The sequence below is a fragment of the Hakea prostrata genome, chromosome 2 (genome assembly GCF_041222555.1).
Source record: "Hakea prostrata isolate BN-2017 chromosome 2, UWA_Hpros_2, whole genome shotgun sequence".
NCBI classification, from domain to species: domain Eukaryota; kingdom Viridiplantae; phylum Streptophyta; class Magnoliopsida; order Proteales; family Proteaceae; genus Hakea; species Hakea prostrata.
The window spans coordinates 7922243-7937951 of NC_142601.1; the positions used below are offsets into that span (position 1 = coordinate 7922243).

General features: G+C 37.5%; 1 protein-coding gene across 1 annotated transcript; it reads left to right on the forward strand.

Annotated features, from left to right (window-relative positions):
• The first annotated feature begins 1355 nt into the window (after positions 1 to 1355).
• Positions 1356 to 15534, forward strand: LOC149023578 (cytochrome B561, amino-terminal protein). Its single transcript, XM_089144124.1, has 7 exons — positions 1356 to 1768; positions 1881 to 1936; positions 2029 to 2945; positions 3135 to 3333; positions 3521 to 3706; positions 3828 to 4204; positions 14616 to 15534. The coding sequence occupies exons 1-7, from the start codon at positions 1584 to 1586 to the stop codon at positions 14754 to 14756; spliced, it is 2061 nt and encodes a 686-aa protein (XP_089000250.1). The 5' UTR covers positions 1356 to 1583; the 3' UTR covers positions 14757 to 15534.
• Positions 15535 to 15709: the final 175 nt, after the last annotated feature.

The following is a 15709-nucleotide window of genomic DNA, read 5'->3' on the forward strand; positions in this document are numbered from 1 at the left end:
TGTATTTTTAGATTGGCTACTCGACAATTTAAGGTTGTCCCCAAGTAGAGACATTCCTTACACAAGTAAGCAAACATTTAACTAAGTGAGATATGCTAGTATAACGTATATAACTATGACGGATTAGGGTTATGTTACCTACTTTTATTAATGCTAATTTTTGTTCTCATAAAAAGTCTCTGCTTGAATAGTAAAACCTAAGAGGTAATATCTTAGGTTCATATGAATTTTAATTTGAAATGGGCTATAACGGTTTGATAACATGTTGGTAACGGTCTCAAAACTGCCAAATCTGAAACTAAACCGTTAGTCAACCCGGATCCAAACCACACCAAATCGAAACTGAAACAAAATCTTTATTTTGCAAATGGTTCATGTTTAGGCTTGTCCTTTTTAGCTTGAAACTGTTAAGCATAAACTGAAACCATCCCAAACTGAACCATTTACACTACTTTATGGCCAGGGAATCGGAGGAAGGGGAGGAAAAATATATGGAGGGACAAATGTTTGAATCTAAGACCTCTTTTACTTTGAAGTCATCCAAAACATACCTTAGGAAGGATGTTGATAGTTGGATTGAGTTCCTTCGGACAGTGCGTAATGTCAATTTGGGTGTTTTAAGAAATCTCTATTACAATGTTTTCTTTTTTAATTTTTTTTATGTATGGTGAAAATTCATCAGCTTCACTAGTAAAATGTAGCACATCATATTGATCTGTAGATTATGTTAAATTTTCGTGTTATTCGGATTTGTTTATGTTTTTATTCACCATTAGGTTCTAGGAATTTGTAAGAGAACACAATTTGATTGTAAATGACAACAATGCAGCTCTAGTAAAACCCGAATGTTATCACCAAACGGGTGGCTTAGTTGGTGGTGACTATTGACTAGTAACTCATAATGAAGGGTTTAGGACTCAACTCTCCTTGGTGATATATGTAATAGCTTCCATTAGGGCACCTCAAATATATATAAAATCATTAGTTCCTAAAAAACCAGAAAAAAAATAAACAGAGATATCTCATCTTGGGCCTTGACCAACTTATCACAGTTGGGTTGGGCTTTGTAGCATAGCTTAATTGGGCCCTTTTTTGATGTAATTTATAAATGAATTTCAACCATTTAATGTGATGTTGGGACACATGTCATATATCGACAATTAGAAATGGATTAGATAAATTTTTGATGAAGTTGGGTCAAAATGAGGACCAAATCGATCAAATCATAATAAGGTAACTGAATCAAAATCAGATTAAACCGAACCCAAACTCGATCGAACCGGATATAAAAACGGTCACAACCTATTATATAAGAGAAAAAAATTAAATTCAAGCCAAGCTTCTTCTCGATCCGATTCAAACATTTTGCAGAATCAAGATACAGCTACGAAAGGTTTCTTGGAAAGACGGCTATGGCGCCCAAAATCAATCCTTCTCTCTTCGTTAATCTACTTCCGCTGTAGGTATCTTCAAACGGAGCAGAAGCCAGGACTCGACTTGAGAAGCTTTTGTCCATGGCGGATATAGCTGTTTGCTCCAGCTGATCAAGATTCGAAGAAACCCTACCTCAGGTGAGTTTCATCATGGAAGGAGGAGGACGAACGAAGAGCTCCCCACTTTCAAAAGCTCCTAAGTTCTCTGTCTATCAAAACCCAACTCTTTCAGCTGCACTAACTGCCAACAGTGTCCGCCCTGCTAAATATAGCTTTCTCTGCATCTTCCTTGTCTCTACTGTATCGGCATTCTCTCTTCTTGGCTTCATTTCCAGGTACGATCACTATATTCTGTCCTCTTTTTGTTGTTTGGGGTGCCATGTTCAACTTTCTCTGTTAGAGTTAGGGTTTAAGGAGGGTTCTAACATTTACCTGTATGTGTTATAGAGAAGATGGCTTCATCAACAATTTGGTTATGGGGCACATTTCCCGCACTAGTGCTTGTATTCTCTCTCTCTTTTTCACGGTACTGCTTGTTTATTTCACCATTACCGCTTTCTGAATTGTTCTAATTGTAATGTGATGCTGTTTACAGATTTGCTTACCAAAGCAATCCAGGTATTTGTGGGGTTGGTGTTCCTAGTAACGCTTTCTGCCCTTATCAGAGCCTTTTCGTTGTGGAGTGCGAGGAATATTGCTAATGTCTCTGTTTCTTCTCCTTCTAAAGGAGCAAAGGAGCAGAAAAATCTCACAGAGCGTCAACTAGCGCTTTTGGGAAAAAGGCCAAAACCAGGAGCTGACACTAACTCTCCCAAGAAGCCTCCCAAGTCTAAACCACAGCCATCAACCTCTCCTTTTCATTCCCTTGTCCCGCTTCATCAGTCAGTCTCAAATTCAAACAGATCACCCCTTCCTGGGGTTGAGAAGTTAAATGGTGGCAGTGGCAGTAGAATGGGTGCGTATTATACCTCAACAAAATCGCCAGTGTCGTCGCCTTCATCTCTGTATCTAGTCCCTTCAACTCCTTTGCAGGGGCCATCTGTTCAGACGTCACCAGCTCCGGATCGACAGGTCTCAAGTCCTTGGTCAAAGCAGAATACCCCAACTGCAATGAAGATTACCACTGAAGAAATGCTTGAGCAGTTTTTGGCAGATGTAGATGAGAAACTCACAGAATCAGCAGCAAAACTGGCTACTCCTCCTGCTACCATCAATAGTTTCGGCATAGCTAGCCCTAGCAATGTTGCAAATTCGACTACAACTTCAGGAACTACAAGAAGCACACCATTAAGACCTGTGAGGATGTCCCCAGGTTCTCAGAAGTTTAGTACTCCCTCAAAGAAAGGAGAAGGCGACCTTCCTGCACCTAGGTCAATGGAAGAGTCAATTGAAGCTTTTCAGAATTTGGGCATATACCCTCATATTGAGCAGTGGCGGGATCGCCTTAGACAATGGTTTTCTTCAGTTCTGCTCAATCCGTTACTTAACAAGATTGAAACCAGTCATACTCAGGTTTGATATTGTCGTTGGTTTTGATGCTTAACGTTAGGTGATCTTTTAGTTTTTATTGCTTCTTGCATAGTTATGGAGGTGAGGCCAGCCACTGGAAAGCCCAACCAAAAGGATCCACATGAGGAAATTCAATTGAAAAGGATAATGTTTTGATACTGTCTCATATTGCATCCACTCTCATATTTGCAGGTAATGCAAGCAGCTGCTAGACTTGGTATTACAATAACTGTCAATCAAATAGGAATGGATTCACCCACTACTGGAGCTTCTACCACGGTATCCCCAATTGATGGGACCAAAGAATGGCAACCGGCATTTACGCTGGATGAAGATGGGATGCTTCATCAGTTACGTGCTACTCTTGTTCAAGCCATTGATGCTTCTATGCGTAGGTTTCACTTGTGCTACTGCCATTTTTTCCAAGTCATTTGATTTGCTAGATACTTGATGCTTTTATGCCTACATTTCATTTGTGCTACTGCCATTTTTTCAAATCATTTAAATTGCTAGATGTTGCTGCATATGTATCTTTGTACATGTTCTAATTCTAGTGGGTCTTATGTTTTTTTTTGTAGCAAAGTTGCCTTTAGGAAATCTGCAACAGCCTCAGCAGCAGAATTCCTCAATCCCCGTTATGCAGGAGTGTGTCGATGCCATCACTGAACACCAACGGCTTCATGCTTTGATGAAAGGAGAATGGGTCAAGGGCTTGCTACCGCAAACCAGTGTCCGGGCAGATTACATGGTGCAAAGGATCAAAGGTACATTTCATCTTATTCTTGATTTTTTTTTTTTTGATGCAGTATGGACAATTTCTTTTAGTTGAGAGAAACTTTTTGCTGGCTGGTATAACCTAACTAATCTCATTCTGAAATATCACAGAGCTTGCTGAAGGAACCTGCCTAAAGAATTATGAATATCTGGGAAGTGGAGAAGTATATGATAAAGTGAACAAAAAATGGACTCTTGAGCTTCCAACTGATTCTCATTTGCTGTTGTATCTATTCTGTGCCTTTTTGGAACACCCTAAGTGGATGTTACACGTTGATTCAACACCAGATATGAGTACTCAGTCTAGACCATTGTTCTTGGGGCTCTTACCTCCAAAAGAAAGGTTTCCTGAGAGTGAGAAGTATTTGGCTGTCATATCCAGTGTCCCCTCTGTTCTTCATCCTGGAGCTTGTGTACTGGTTGTTGGAAAGCAAAGCCCTCCAATATTTGCCATATACTGGGAGAAGAAGCTGCAATTCTCGCTCCAGGTAATTTTTTATTTTTTACTTTATTATTATTATTTTTTGCTTCAGATGGAGTTTACTGCCTTGTAGAATTATGCTGTGCCTGGCATGCTAAATCCTTGAAGTGCTAGTGAAGCATTGGGATGTGTATCAGTAATTCAAAAGTAATACACAGACATGAATACAGTTAACTATGGCCAAATGTTGCTTTCTTATAACTGAGCACACAAAAGATTGTTCTTGTTTCATATAAAAATATATTACTATAATTTTGGTGGCTTTTAAATATTGAGTTGAAGCCCAGTTAAAACACTTGTCTTGTTGTCTTTTGTTAGCTTTAAAATTAGATATTGGCAATGAGTACTGTTAAGCTACTAATTTTTATGAAGCGGGGTTAGGCTGCTAATTTTTATGAAGCAGTGATTGAGTTAGAGAGGTTAGGCTGAGAGATAGATGTAATTTAGTTGGAACTTCTAAGTATCATGGGCTTACCTGATTGCATCATTCAACCATTAATGGGCTGTGTTTGGTGTGGTTTTGACTAAGTTTACACCCCCACATAGGAGAACCAAAGAGAAATTAGTGGACAAATGGACATTGGAAGATGCTCCTTGACTTCTTGTGTCTTGGATGGTACTTGTATTGTGCCAGGATATAGGAGAAGGAATATCCTAAATGCCAGCATTTCGGGTCAGCATTAAGAGGAGTTGTGTGGAGTTCGGTGTTGGTCTTGGTGGAAATATTAGAATGCATTTAATGGAATTTGAGGGAATATTTTTTGACAACAATAGAAAACCATATTTTTTGACCCATTTTTGTTCAGGTCCTATTTTCTTCAATTATATTTCATAATATAAATGCAAAATTAAACTTTTAGGCTTGTAGCAGTCACTCTCTGATTGTTATAACTAGTGGCTTTTGAATTATGATTAGTTTTTATTTGCTATCTTACTTAAGATAGCACCCTTAAGTTGTTGCTGGTGCCAGAGGAAGTGGTATTGTGTCACGTTATGATTTTAACATAGACGTTTATCTAGTTTCTGGTGAGCTATTCCAGGGCATGTTGTTAATCTGGCTATATGCCAATTGTCTCGACTTCAGTTTTCCCTTTATTTCTAGGGACTTTTGGTGCTGTGAAAGTGGAGCAAGCACCTATTGTCAAAGGAGTTTTGGACTCTGGGAGCTTTAGGCAGGATTTTGCATGGAAGTTAGTTAAAAGGAAATACTGTTGACAATTTATCTTCAACTTCCCATGTTGTTCATTTTTTTTTGTCATTAATCTCCCTATCTTTCCTGGTTTTGAGGCTGTACTGAGAGGTTTTGAGATAATTTCTTGTTTTGCTGCATTGGTTTCTTTGACTTCCACCTTGGTGCTTTGTCTTAGCTTTGATGTTTGGATTATTTATATAGGGATTTTGTAAGACTTTTTTCCAGATTACCTGGTGATTGTGTATCCTGTTATGCTCTCTATTTTAAATGTTGAGGTAGACTGTTTAATTGTACTAGGAGTTGCTCCTTTGTTCTATTATATAAATTGAATAGACTATAATATTCAAGAGCAAATTACATATTCTCCCCCTGTATTTTGAAACTTTTACGTTTACACTCCCTGAAATCTTTTCTATTACAAACATCCCCTATACCTAACAACGTTATTTTTTAAATAAAAAGACATATGTGCCTTTGCTGAATCATCTTATACATGAAAAAATTTGGAAAAAATACTTAAAAATCAATCATTGTTGATCTTCACCTTCCCCTCTTCTTTTTTCCTTTTTTCTTCCTTGAAAGTTTGAAATAGCTTTTAGGGTTAATGAAGGGTAATATGGGAATTTTGAAAATGCAGTAGATGTTAAGTCATCACTCAACCCCACTATTCTAACAGAAGGGGGGCGGTTGATATATAATTTGAAACATGGGGGGGGGTCAACGTAATGGGAAAAATATCAGGGATGTAAACATAATAATTTGTAAACCCAGGGGATGTATTTGTAATTTACTATATATTTAATCCGACCTGAATACTCTAGTATATTGAATCATACCTATGTGCCTAGTTTGTATATATATATATATATATGTTGCATCGATTAGGCAAGCTGAGACTGTATTATTCTCAGCCAATATCCTTTTGCTTGAATCCTATGTAATGTTTCTACCCCCAAAAAGAAAAAAAGAAAAAAAGAAAGAAAAGAAAATCTCTCTATATAATGTGTATTTATCTTATCAAATATTGAACCCAAAAAAAGAAAAATCTTATCAAGTAAGATTTATGCCCTCACTCTCCTGATGCTGGGGGTGTATGGGTTCCATGTCACATCGTGTTGCCTTCTAGATGCGGTGACAAGTAGGCAGGGATTATCACACAGTTGAGGTTCAAAAACTCGTCCCAAGGAGGTGTCTTGACCACATCGAGATTCTTGAGATCTCAGCAAAATGGTCATTTGGCTTCAAAACTACGAAAGAACTTTGTTTAGTACTTTAACTAGACTCTCAAGTACAGTAAAATGGGCACGATAATCTTCAATGTCCCTACAGTGCCATGGTTATTGGCTGTCTATTGATATGAAATATGACCAGCTAGATGAAATCCACTCAAACTCTGATGGAACCGATGTGCATTGTCTTTCACATGACATGATGATACGAATACCAAATCATGATGTTGGAGAAGAAGCAAGAGTAGTTTCATTTTGAAACAGGTTGAGATATCTTAGATTTTTGAGATTTAGCTGAAATTTCATTTGAGTTCAAGAAAACCATGCAGAATTGACGTCTTGTATGAGAATTGAGTAACTCATCTTGACCAGGTTGGGATTCTTGAGTTTTCTGAGATCTTGGCGAGTACTATGGTGTGGTGGACAAGTTTTGATGAAAGAGCTAAAGCATAGGATTAGATTAGCTTCCTAGAACATTGGCTCTTTAATGGGTTAGTCTAGAGCTGGTAAGAGTTATGAGGAGAAGGAGCATTAGTTAGCTTGTATACAAATAGATTGGTGACAAAGTTAAGGAGTTGGAATGTTGGAAAACTTTGACTTTTGATTTTTTTTTTTTTGGGGGGGGGGGGGGGGGGTTTAGTAATAGAAGTGAAGTTGGCATTAGTAGTGGATAAAGGTTTAAGCAATGGTGTGGTGGATGTTAAAAGATTTGAAGTTAGAACTATATCTATCATGGCATTAAGCTTGTTTGGTGAAAGTGGTTGTCAACATAATGTGCCCACCCCAACTTCCAAGTAGGACTCAGTGAAAGTAGCAACAATTAATTGATGGATTAATGCAAGGTGTTAGTCATGGAAAATATATCATACTTGGGGGGGGGTGATCTAAATGGATTTGTTGCAAAGATAGCACACATTGTGAAGGTGCAGATGGAGCTGGAGGTAATGCTTGTAGAAAGAAGAGTGAGGAGGCATCTTAATGATAGATTTTTCTGTGGCTTATGATTTGGCCATTGTAAACACTTATTTTGAGAAGAGGGAGGAGCATTTATTTACCTACAAAAATGGGCAACACAATTACCAGACATATTTCTTCCTAGTGAGAAAGTCTTATAAGGATAGTGAGGTTCTGCTAAGGGAGACCCTAGTCACCTAACATAGATTAGTGATCATGGATATGTGCTTCATTTTTCAGTATTACAATAAGTGGAGCTTATCTGCTGTAGGATAAGGTGGTGGAACTTAAAAGTAGATACTTTGAATTCACATATTGATAAAATGACAAAATAAGGAAAGTGAAACCTTGAGAAGACCTAATACAATGTGGAACAAGATGATGATACTTATTAAGGATGTTGCTGAAGATATCATATGGGAACTGAAAGAAAGACATCATTCTACTAGATTCTTGGTGCTGGTAGTGGAATTATGAGGTTCAAGCAGATACTAAGAATTTGAGACTAAAAAAGCTACTTTTAAGAGATGACAAAAGCTAAGGATGTAGAGAATCTAAAGAGAAAAACAAATCTGCTAGACATGAAACTAGCCAAATTATAGGGGAAGCATGTGCAAAGATATATAAGATCCCTGTAACACTTTGAGTACAAAGGAGGGAGGAAAGCTATATATAAGTTATTTAAAATTAGATAAAAGAATAGTAGAGATGTTGATCATCTTATATGTATTAAAATGAAGATGGTAGAGTATTAAAATGGGTGAGGACATTAAGGAGAGTTGAAAAGATTATTGTTGTAGCCTATTAAATGAAAGACATTTTGAGCAGTAGGAGCCCATAAGATTTCTGAATGATTGGAGCCCTGAAGATCTCAGGACAACACTTGAGATAGATATATGCATAAAATTAGGGTCTGAAACTAGAGAAACTTCAAGAAAGTTGAAAGTATCATGGAACCAAGCTCAGATGATGTTCCAGTAGAATTCAGAAGAACTCAGGAATTTGTGGTTTATTGTGGCTAATTAAATTATTTTACATGATTATGAGCACAAGAAAGTGCTAGATGAATGGAAGAAACACATTATGGTTCTTATTTATAAAATTGAAGGTGACATTTAGAGCTTCAATAATTATCTTCAGTTTTAAGAAACCAGAGCGCAAAAAGAACACCAAAAGCAGAGATGAAGGAGAGAAGATGAAGAGGAGAAGAGATGAGGAGGAAGCGTTGCATAGAATGCAGCTCTTCTCCTCATGTGGCTGCTTTATTGATAACTTAAGAAAAAACACATTTAGGGTACTTCTTAGATCTGGTTACACTCAATATATTAAAAAAAATAAACTAATCTCCCTAAGTATTGCTTGTTACATAAGCTCTAAGGAGAAGGAAACAAACAAAAATAGAAAGAATAGTGGTGTAACCCCCAAATTTAGGGTCAGATTTTCTGATCTTTTGAAATAGGTCCGGCACTAGATTAGGGTTTTGGGGGTAAACTAGGGTTTCGTCTAGGGTGTAGGATGGCTGTAGGGTTGCTGATTCTGCAGATCTGAACGTCTGTTGCTGTTAAACTAGTAGTTTAGAAGCTGTTTAGGAAGAGGACTTTGAAGATTTTAGGGTTTTATTAAAAACCAGAAAATTTTGCAACTTCTCTTGAAGAAGATGAAGTGCAGAAAATTCCAGGTTAAGGTAAAATAGGTTGGAAGGGGCTAATAACTTAGGGAATGTGTTCCTAGGTTAGGTGCGATCCTAGGAGAGCTATTTTCAGAGTCTAGAGGTGCTGGGGAGGTGGGGTTTACACAAGGATGTTGTTGCTGTTTGCGCAAAAACTGGGGAAGAGGGATGGCTTGCGGACTTGAGGGAGAGGCCTATGATGTAGGGAAAAGTGAGGGGGAGGGGTGGGGGTGAATTGCGTTGGGAGGGGAGTGATTTTAAGGTCTGAAATTGAGGGGGAGGGGTTGGGATGGCTATGGATAGAAAGGGGAGAAGGCTGGGGTTGGGGATGGGGTTAAACTTGTGAATTGAAAGAATTGCAGAAAGTTCTTTGTAGAATGCTTGAATTAGTGATTGAAGACCTTGAGGTTGAAGAAACAATGCACAAACCTAGACGTAGGGTGCCCTTAAGGATCCCATGACTTTCACAAGCCAATATTCTCAAACCTTATTTTCATTCAATGGTCAAGACTAACTATTACAAGAAAGACTCTGGCTATTTATAGCCACTCAAATCCAACTAATCTCTTTCCTAATTTAAAACAAACTCATAATAAGACTTCCAAAACGGAAATAACTCTTTCCTAATTTTAGGCACCTAAAGATAGGACTCCTTAATAGGAAATATCTTGACTCTTAAGCATATTGACACTTATCATATTTGGACTCAATTCAAACTCTTAAGATGAGGTTTCCTTGAAAGTAGGAATCTTATCCTAATTGACTAACAACTCCAACTAGTAATCAATTACCAATGAGAACTCAACCTCTAAGACTCTAAATTGGGAAATAGAACTGAATTAACTAATTAAACTGGACTTGGTCACCATTAATACTCAATCCAGGGGTAGAAAATCATCACTCTACTCCTAGGATGGATTTGGCTCTCCTTAGTTGGGCACTTGGGCCCTGGCTCACGGTGGGCTTGGGCCCTAATTAGGGTTCGCTAGGGCTGGATACATCAAATATAAATGACATGTGAGTGAAAATTGTGTGTCATAACCCGCGTGTGCACACTCGCGCTTATGTACCCTTGCTTGTTAACAATTACAGAGGCACATAACTTATAATTCATTTTATGAAATTGTGATAGAAGGTTATTGAAACCCACCTAAGATGAGATTATTGTTACAGAGATCCAATTTGATTTATTCTAGGTAGATTTGTGACATGCTATTGTTTGCTTAATGTCTAAAAATGCTACGCAAATGCACGTGTTGCAATCAAGTAATAAAGAGTAAGTAGAGTGTCAATCCCACGGAGAATATTATCCTTCAATCTCAATGTAAAAGGGACACTAATTTAGGCCGGGACGGAACCGAGATCAAACCCGGATTCACAAATGGGAGATTCCCGTTGGGTGTGAACGAGATCATGAAACGAGACAGCACAAAAACGAGATTTATGGGATGAGGTGAAATCTAGAGATTTCACCAACTATCAAAGCGTTAAACATTTGAACCATAATTCAATAAATGTTTTTTTAGGATAAATTTAGAAATTCATTCCAAAAATTCAAACTAACCAAACAGTTAATTTTACGAACCATGACTCTAGAGATTTGAAGTTTGTAGATTTGAAATCTCTAAATTTTTGAAATCTACCGACTCAAGTAACCAAACAGGCCCTTAAACAACATTGATAAAATTACTTGGAGTAACGAACTAATTAAACAAGAGATCCTAAATAAAAAGACAACATGCAATAACAAGCACTTCAATCAATGGCATAGATGTTGGGAATCAATTTCCCCTCTCCTGCATTAAACAAGAGATCCAAAATAAAAAGAAAGCACGCAATAACAAGCACTTCAATTAGTGGTATGGATGTTTGGAATCAATTTCTCCTCTCAATTTGGGCTGTAAATGCTACAGCAAAGCTGCATCAAAAGGCATATTAGAGAACCTGGAACAAAATTATACGCGGGTATCGTGCGATCTACCTTATGCATTAACATCCTAGTTTAAAACCATCATATTCCTATGGGGAATTGATTTAAGGATGCAATTTACGCCTGGGTTCCAATGGTGGTTATGTGAGGTAGGCGATTATCACTCTGTCCTACCCGCTAATTAACTAAACTCGTGTGAGGATCAAGCTAACACGCATTGTTCAACATTAGTCTAGCTCCAATAAACTTTAAAGCAAATTGAAACCACAACATTCACTCAAAGATGGCCAATTAAATAAATAAAATTAATCAAAACATATATGTTGAGCTTACTGATAATGAACTATGCTGCAACAAAGTCACAGCAGGCTAACAACAAAGTGAACAGTCTAGCTCAAATCACAGGTTGGGGTACTCTATCATCCCAACATTACAAAGAAATTAATTCATATTAAAGGTTAAAAACAGATAAATAAATACATCCATTAATGGAGTTCAACTAGAATGTAAAAAAAAAAAGGAAATATAAAACCCAATAGAGAGCTCGAAGAATGCTTTCACAATGCTCCAACTCCCTCTCTCCAGCAGTTCCTTCTCTTGGCCAAAGTCTCTTCTCTCCGTCTCTGCTCCTTGCCTCTTTTTGGTGCCTTCCCTCTTTTCTCAATTACCCTCTTTCTTTCCTTAAGTGATAGGGTAGAAATGGGTTGTAGGATTAGAACCTTTTCTTTTGAGTCCAATGGCTGAGTCCTTCATGTAATCACAAGAGGAATATCCAATCGGCTAGCCCTTTTTTTGGTGATTTCATTTGATGATGCCACGTGTGTCCTTTGATCATCCAGTCTGGAAAAATTATGCTGCAGCATTTCTGCAACAAACCAAGTAGCCTTATTCTCTGTTCCTCTTCTATGACATGCCATTTCTTCATCCATTATAACTCTTCTCCTATAATACCAAGAAAATTAGGGTTAATCAATTCCATCCATTAATTCAAGGAAAACTCATGCAAAAGTAATATAAAAGACCTCTACAAGACTTAAAACACTAAGACTCTCTAAACTACATTTAAATTATAATTCTCATTAAAACTAAGAGAAATCATTCTTAAATCAAACTATCTCAAGTATAAAAACCCTAGAATTAACTTTATTTCATAGAGTTATCTGCTATCTACCTACTTAGGACTTAGGAGGCGTATGGGAAGATTTAGAACCTGCAACAAGGATCTCTGAATGGTCTTTATTGACCTAGAAAAACTTATGACAGGGTCCCTAGAGAGTTAATTTGGCATGTTTTTGAGGGAAAAAAAAAGATTTTCTAAGTGAATATATGACATAGTTAAGAGATATGGTTATGTAGGAAATGGTCGGTGGACCATGTTTGTAGCCTGAGGTCAAGGCATTGAAACAGCCTTTTAGCAGAAATTGGTAGGGTAAGGTTGCATTGGAAAACTATCCTCCTGGACTTTGCTTGTACGGAAGCCTTCGGTACTGGGTTCCCCTTTTTATGCTGATCTGGTGACTAGTGGGAAAAATGTGGGTGGGTCAAGGTAGTGAGATCCTAATTGCAATTGGGTTACATGAAAGATCAGACTAAGTCTTATATGTTTTGCATATCATGGATGATATAACAAGGGACCATCCAAGATGAGATTTTTTCAGGTATGCTTTTCGATTATGACATTGTTTGGTGGATGAGAGATAATAGAGATTAGCGCTGAACAGCAGTTGTGTAGACTATCGTTGGAATCAAAATGTCTTCAATAGATTGAAGACAGGATATAAGTTTTGTAATTTTAGTATTGTATGAAAGTACTGAGGTGTTGATTAATGAGAGGAAGATTTCACAGTGTCATTATAGGCATCTGGGCTAACTCATAAATAAAGAAGGTGATGTTTCATAGAGTTTTAAAATAGGACAGATGGAGCAGAGAGGTGCATGTTAAGTTTACATTGATCAATATATTCCTCTAAAGCTTAAGATGACAGTCATCTGACTATGATGTCTGGTTTGGAATGTTGAATTGTTAAGAAGCTCCATATAGATAAAACTAGTATTAGGAGATGAGATTCAGATGGATGTGTTGCAAAACTAGGAAGGATACAGTAAGGAATGCTAATACTGGAGCTGATTCGGGACTAGGCTGATACATGGTAAGCTACAAGAAAGTCATCTGAGATGGCTTGATCATGTTCAACGTAAGCCTTTGGATGCTTCAGTTTGGAGGAGTAATTTGATCCAGATAAGAGGAACTGAAAGAGCAAGGGCCAAGTCTAAATGACCATAGGAGAAGTGGTGAGAAAAGACATGCATAGCTTAGGCCTTGTATCAAGTATGATCTCAAGTAAAGCTAATTATAGGGGAGGACCCATGTAGCTAGAATAAGGTAGATGATGTGGTGAAAATTAATATTAGAATTCAAATCTCTTTAATCAATTGATGTTGTGTAAAATGGTATTTTTGTTTATATGAATGTTCAAGTGTGAATGTGTGTCCTCATAAAGCTTAAAATTATGGTCAGTTTGCCAACTTGGATATGTTGTGTTTGCTTCTCATATTGTCATCACCATGGCAACTCCATCTGGTTTTGACAAGTTCAGGTTTAGTCATCCGATTTGAATACAAACATTTCTAGCTATTACTGATCTACACATTTAATATTTTTCTGAGAGATGATTACGTTCATCAAAGTTACCAGTGAACTTTGTAGCATTTGCTACTGCTATTTAGCATGCTGGTGACTTGGGTGTGGCCTATTGTGGAGGGCACTGCATCCATTTTTGCAGTCAAGTTTATGGAAATGAAACAGGGTAAAGTTGGTTCAAAGTTATGATAGAACTATAAAATAAAAAAAAATCATTAACAAATTAGAGAGCTGGAATTAATTTAATGCACACCAAGTTAACTCATCTTGGAATTCAATCTGAATATGACAGAGTTGAGGTTGATACTAGAAAAGGCTACCCAATGCATGATGTTACTGTGACTGTGGGTGGGGTCTGGGAAGGGTCATCATGTACGAAGCTTTACCCCTGCTTGTGCAAAGAAGCTGTTTCGAGAAGTTGAGGTTGATACTGCAGCTCCCTGTTTATATTGGACATTTTCGGCCACATATTTAGCAGCCTGACCGTTCCTGAGTTAAGTTGCGCAGTTTAAGTGATCTGAGACTTATCCTTAATTCCGTGTCTCGTGTTGAAATTTGATTTGCTGAGATGGGTGAGGGATCCTTTGTTAATGGATTCTCGCAACATTCCATGGTTGCCTTCATATTATTTGTTTTCGGCAATGGTGATTATATTCATATAGTTTTTTGCCGTTTCCATCTGGTTCATGTGTGTGCTTACCATCTAAAACAGACAATTGATAAACATTATGTATATGTGATAATGATATCTATATGCTGGTTGGCTTTTTCTTGGTTTACTGACTTTCTGGTTGGTCTTCTAGGGAAGAACAGCACTCTGGGATGCCATCTTACTGACCTGCCACAGAATCAAAGTAGCATATGGAGGAATCATCCGGGGCATGCATCTTGGTTCGTCAGCCTATAACATTCTTCCGATCCTTGATTTGGAGAATGAAGAATGAGGATCTCATCTATTTGACACATCCTTTCCTGGTCCCATAGGCTGTTCGATTGTCCATCCAAATGGAGGAAAAAAACATGAGAACGATTGTAGGAAGATCAATGAATGTTTCTCTCTCTCTCTCTCTCCCCCCCTTCTGTCATATTGGCAATTTTTTGGATGCCTAACTGCAAGATCCAGGTGCAAAATCTGATTCAAGGTTGGGAAGCCCAGATGGAGGTAAAACGGTTCTGAATTGCTTGTTGTAGTAGAGTAGGATTTTTTAGGAACTTATTTTTATTCTGGAGGATAGTATCTTTTACTGTATCTTATTCTGTGTATCATACAAAGACAATTAATGGTAGTAGCAGTAGTTGGCTTCAGAGCTTGTTCCGGAATTTGATTTGGAGTTGATATCAGTGTAAAAGAGTATAGTTTAGAGGTTGCTGCGAGACACACAAGAGTTTAAACATTAGTGGGATTTTTTTTATTTAGGTTTCAGAGCAGCTTGGCATTAATTATCTGTGTCAATTGTCAAATGTCTGGCTAAGTTTTAACACTGACAGTCTTACTAAAGTTAGGTTGATCTCCTTGAATAATTTTTGCTTCCTTTGCATAATTAGGTGGTAATTTACTTCTTTTCAGGTGATGTAACACCAAGATGTTTGATTGCCTAATAATTTGTATGATCTGAGAATCAAATCTCTGAGAATGGCCTCTTCTGCTCCACCAAACAAACCCAAAGAGAAGAAAACACAAAAACCAGTGAACACAGACCAAACTGTTCCAATTGAATTCTTCAATTTGTTTCCAAAACTTGCTATTTGGTAATGACCATTGCACAGTTAAAGACACTAATTGGATCAACTGTATTCCAAAATTTTGGATTAAGCTAATTTTAATGCTTACTGAAATTCAAGTATTTTCAGAAATCACATTTATTGACTTTTCAACTAGCTTTCAAAATTAGGGTTA

Coding starts and splice junctions, on each gene's coding strand:
- LOC149023578 (XM_089144124.1), top strand. CDS start 1,584: ATGGAAGGAGGAGGACGAACGAAGAGCTCCCCACTTTCAAAAGCTCCT. Junction 2,946..3,134: donor TTGAAACCAGTCATACTCAG/GTTTGATATTGT, acceptor TCATATTTGCAG/GTAATGCAAGCAGCTGCTAG. Junction 3,707..3,827: donor CATGGTGCAAAGGATCAAAG/GTACATTTCATC, acceptor GAAATATCACAG/AGCTTGCTGAAGGAACCTGC.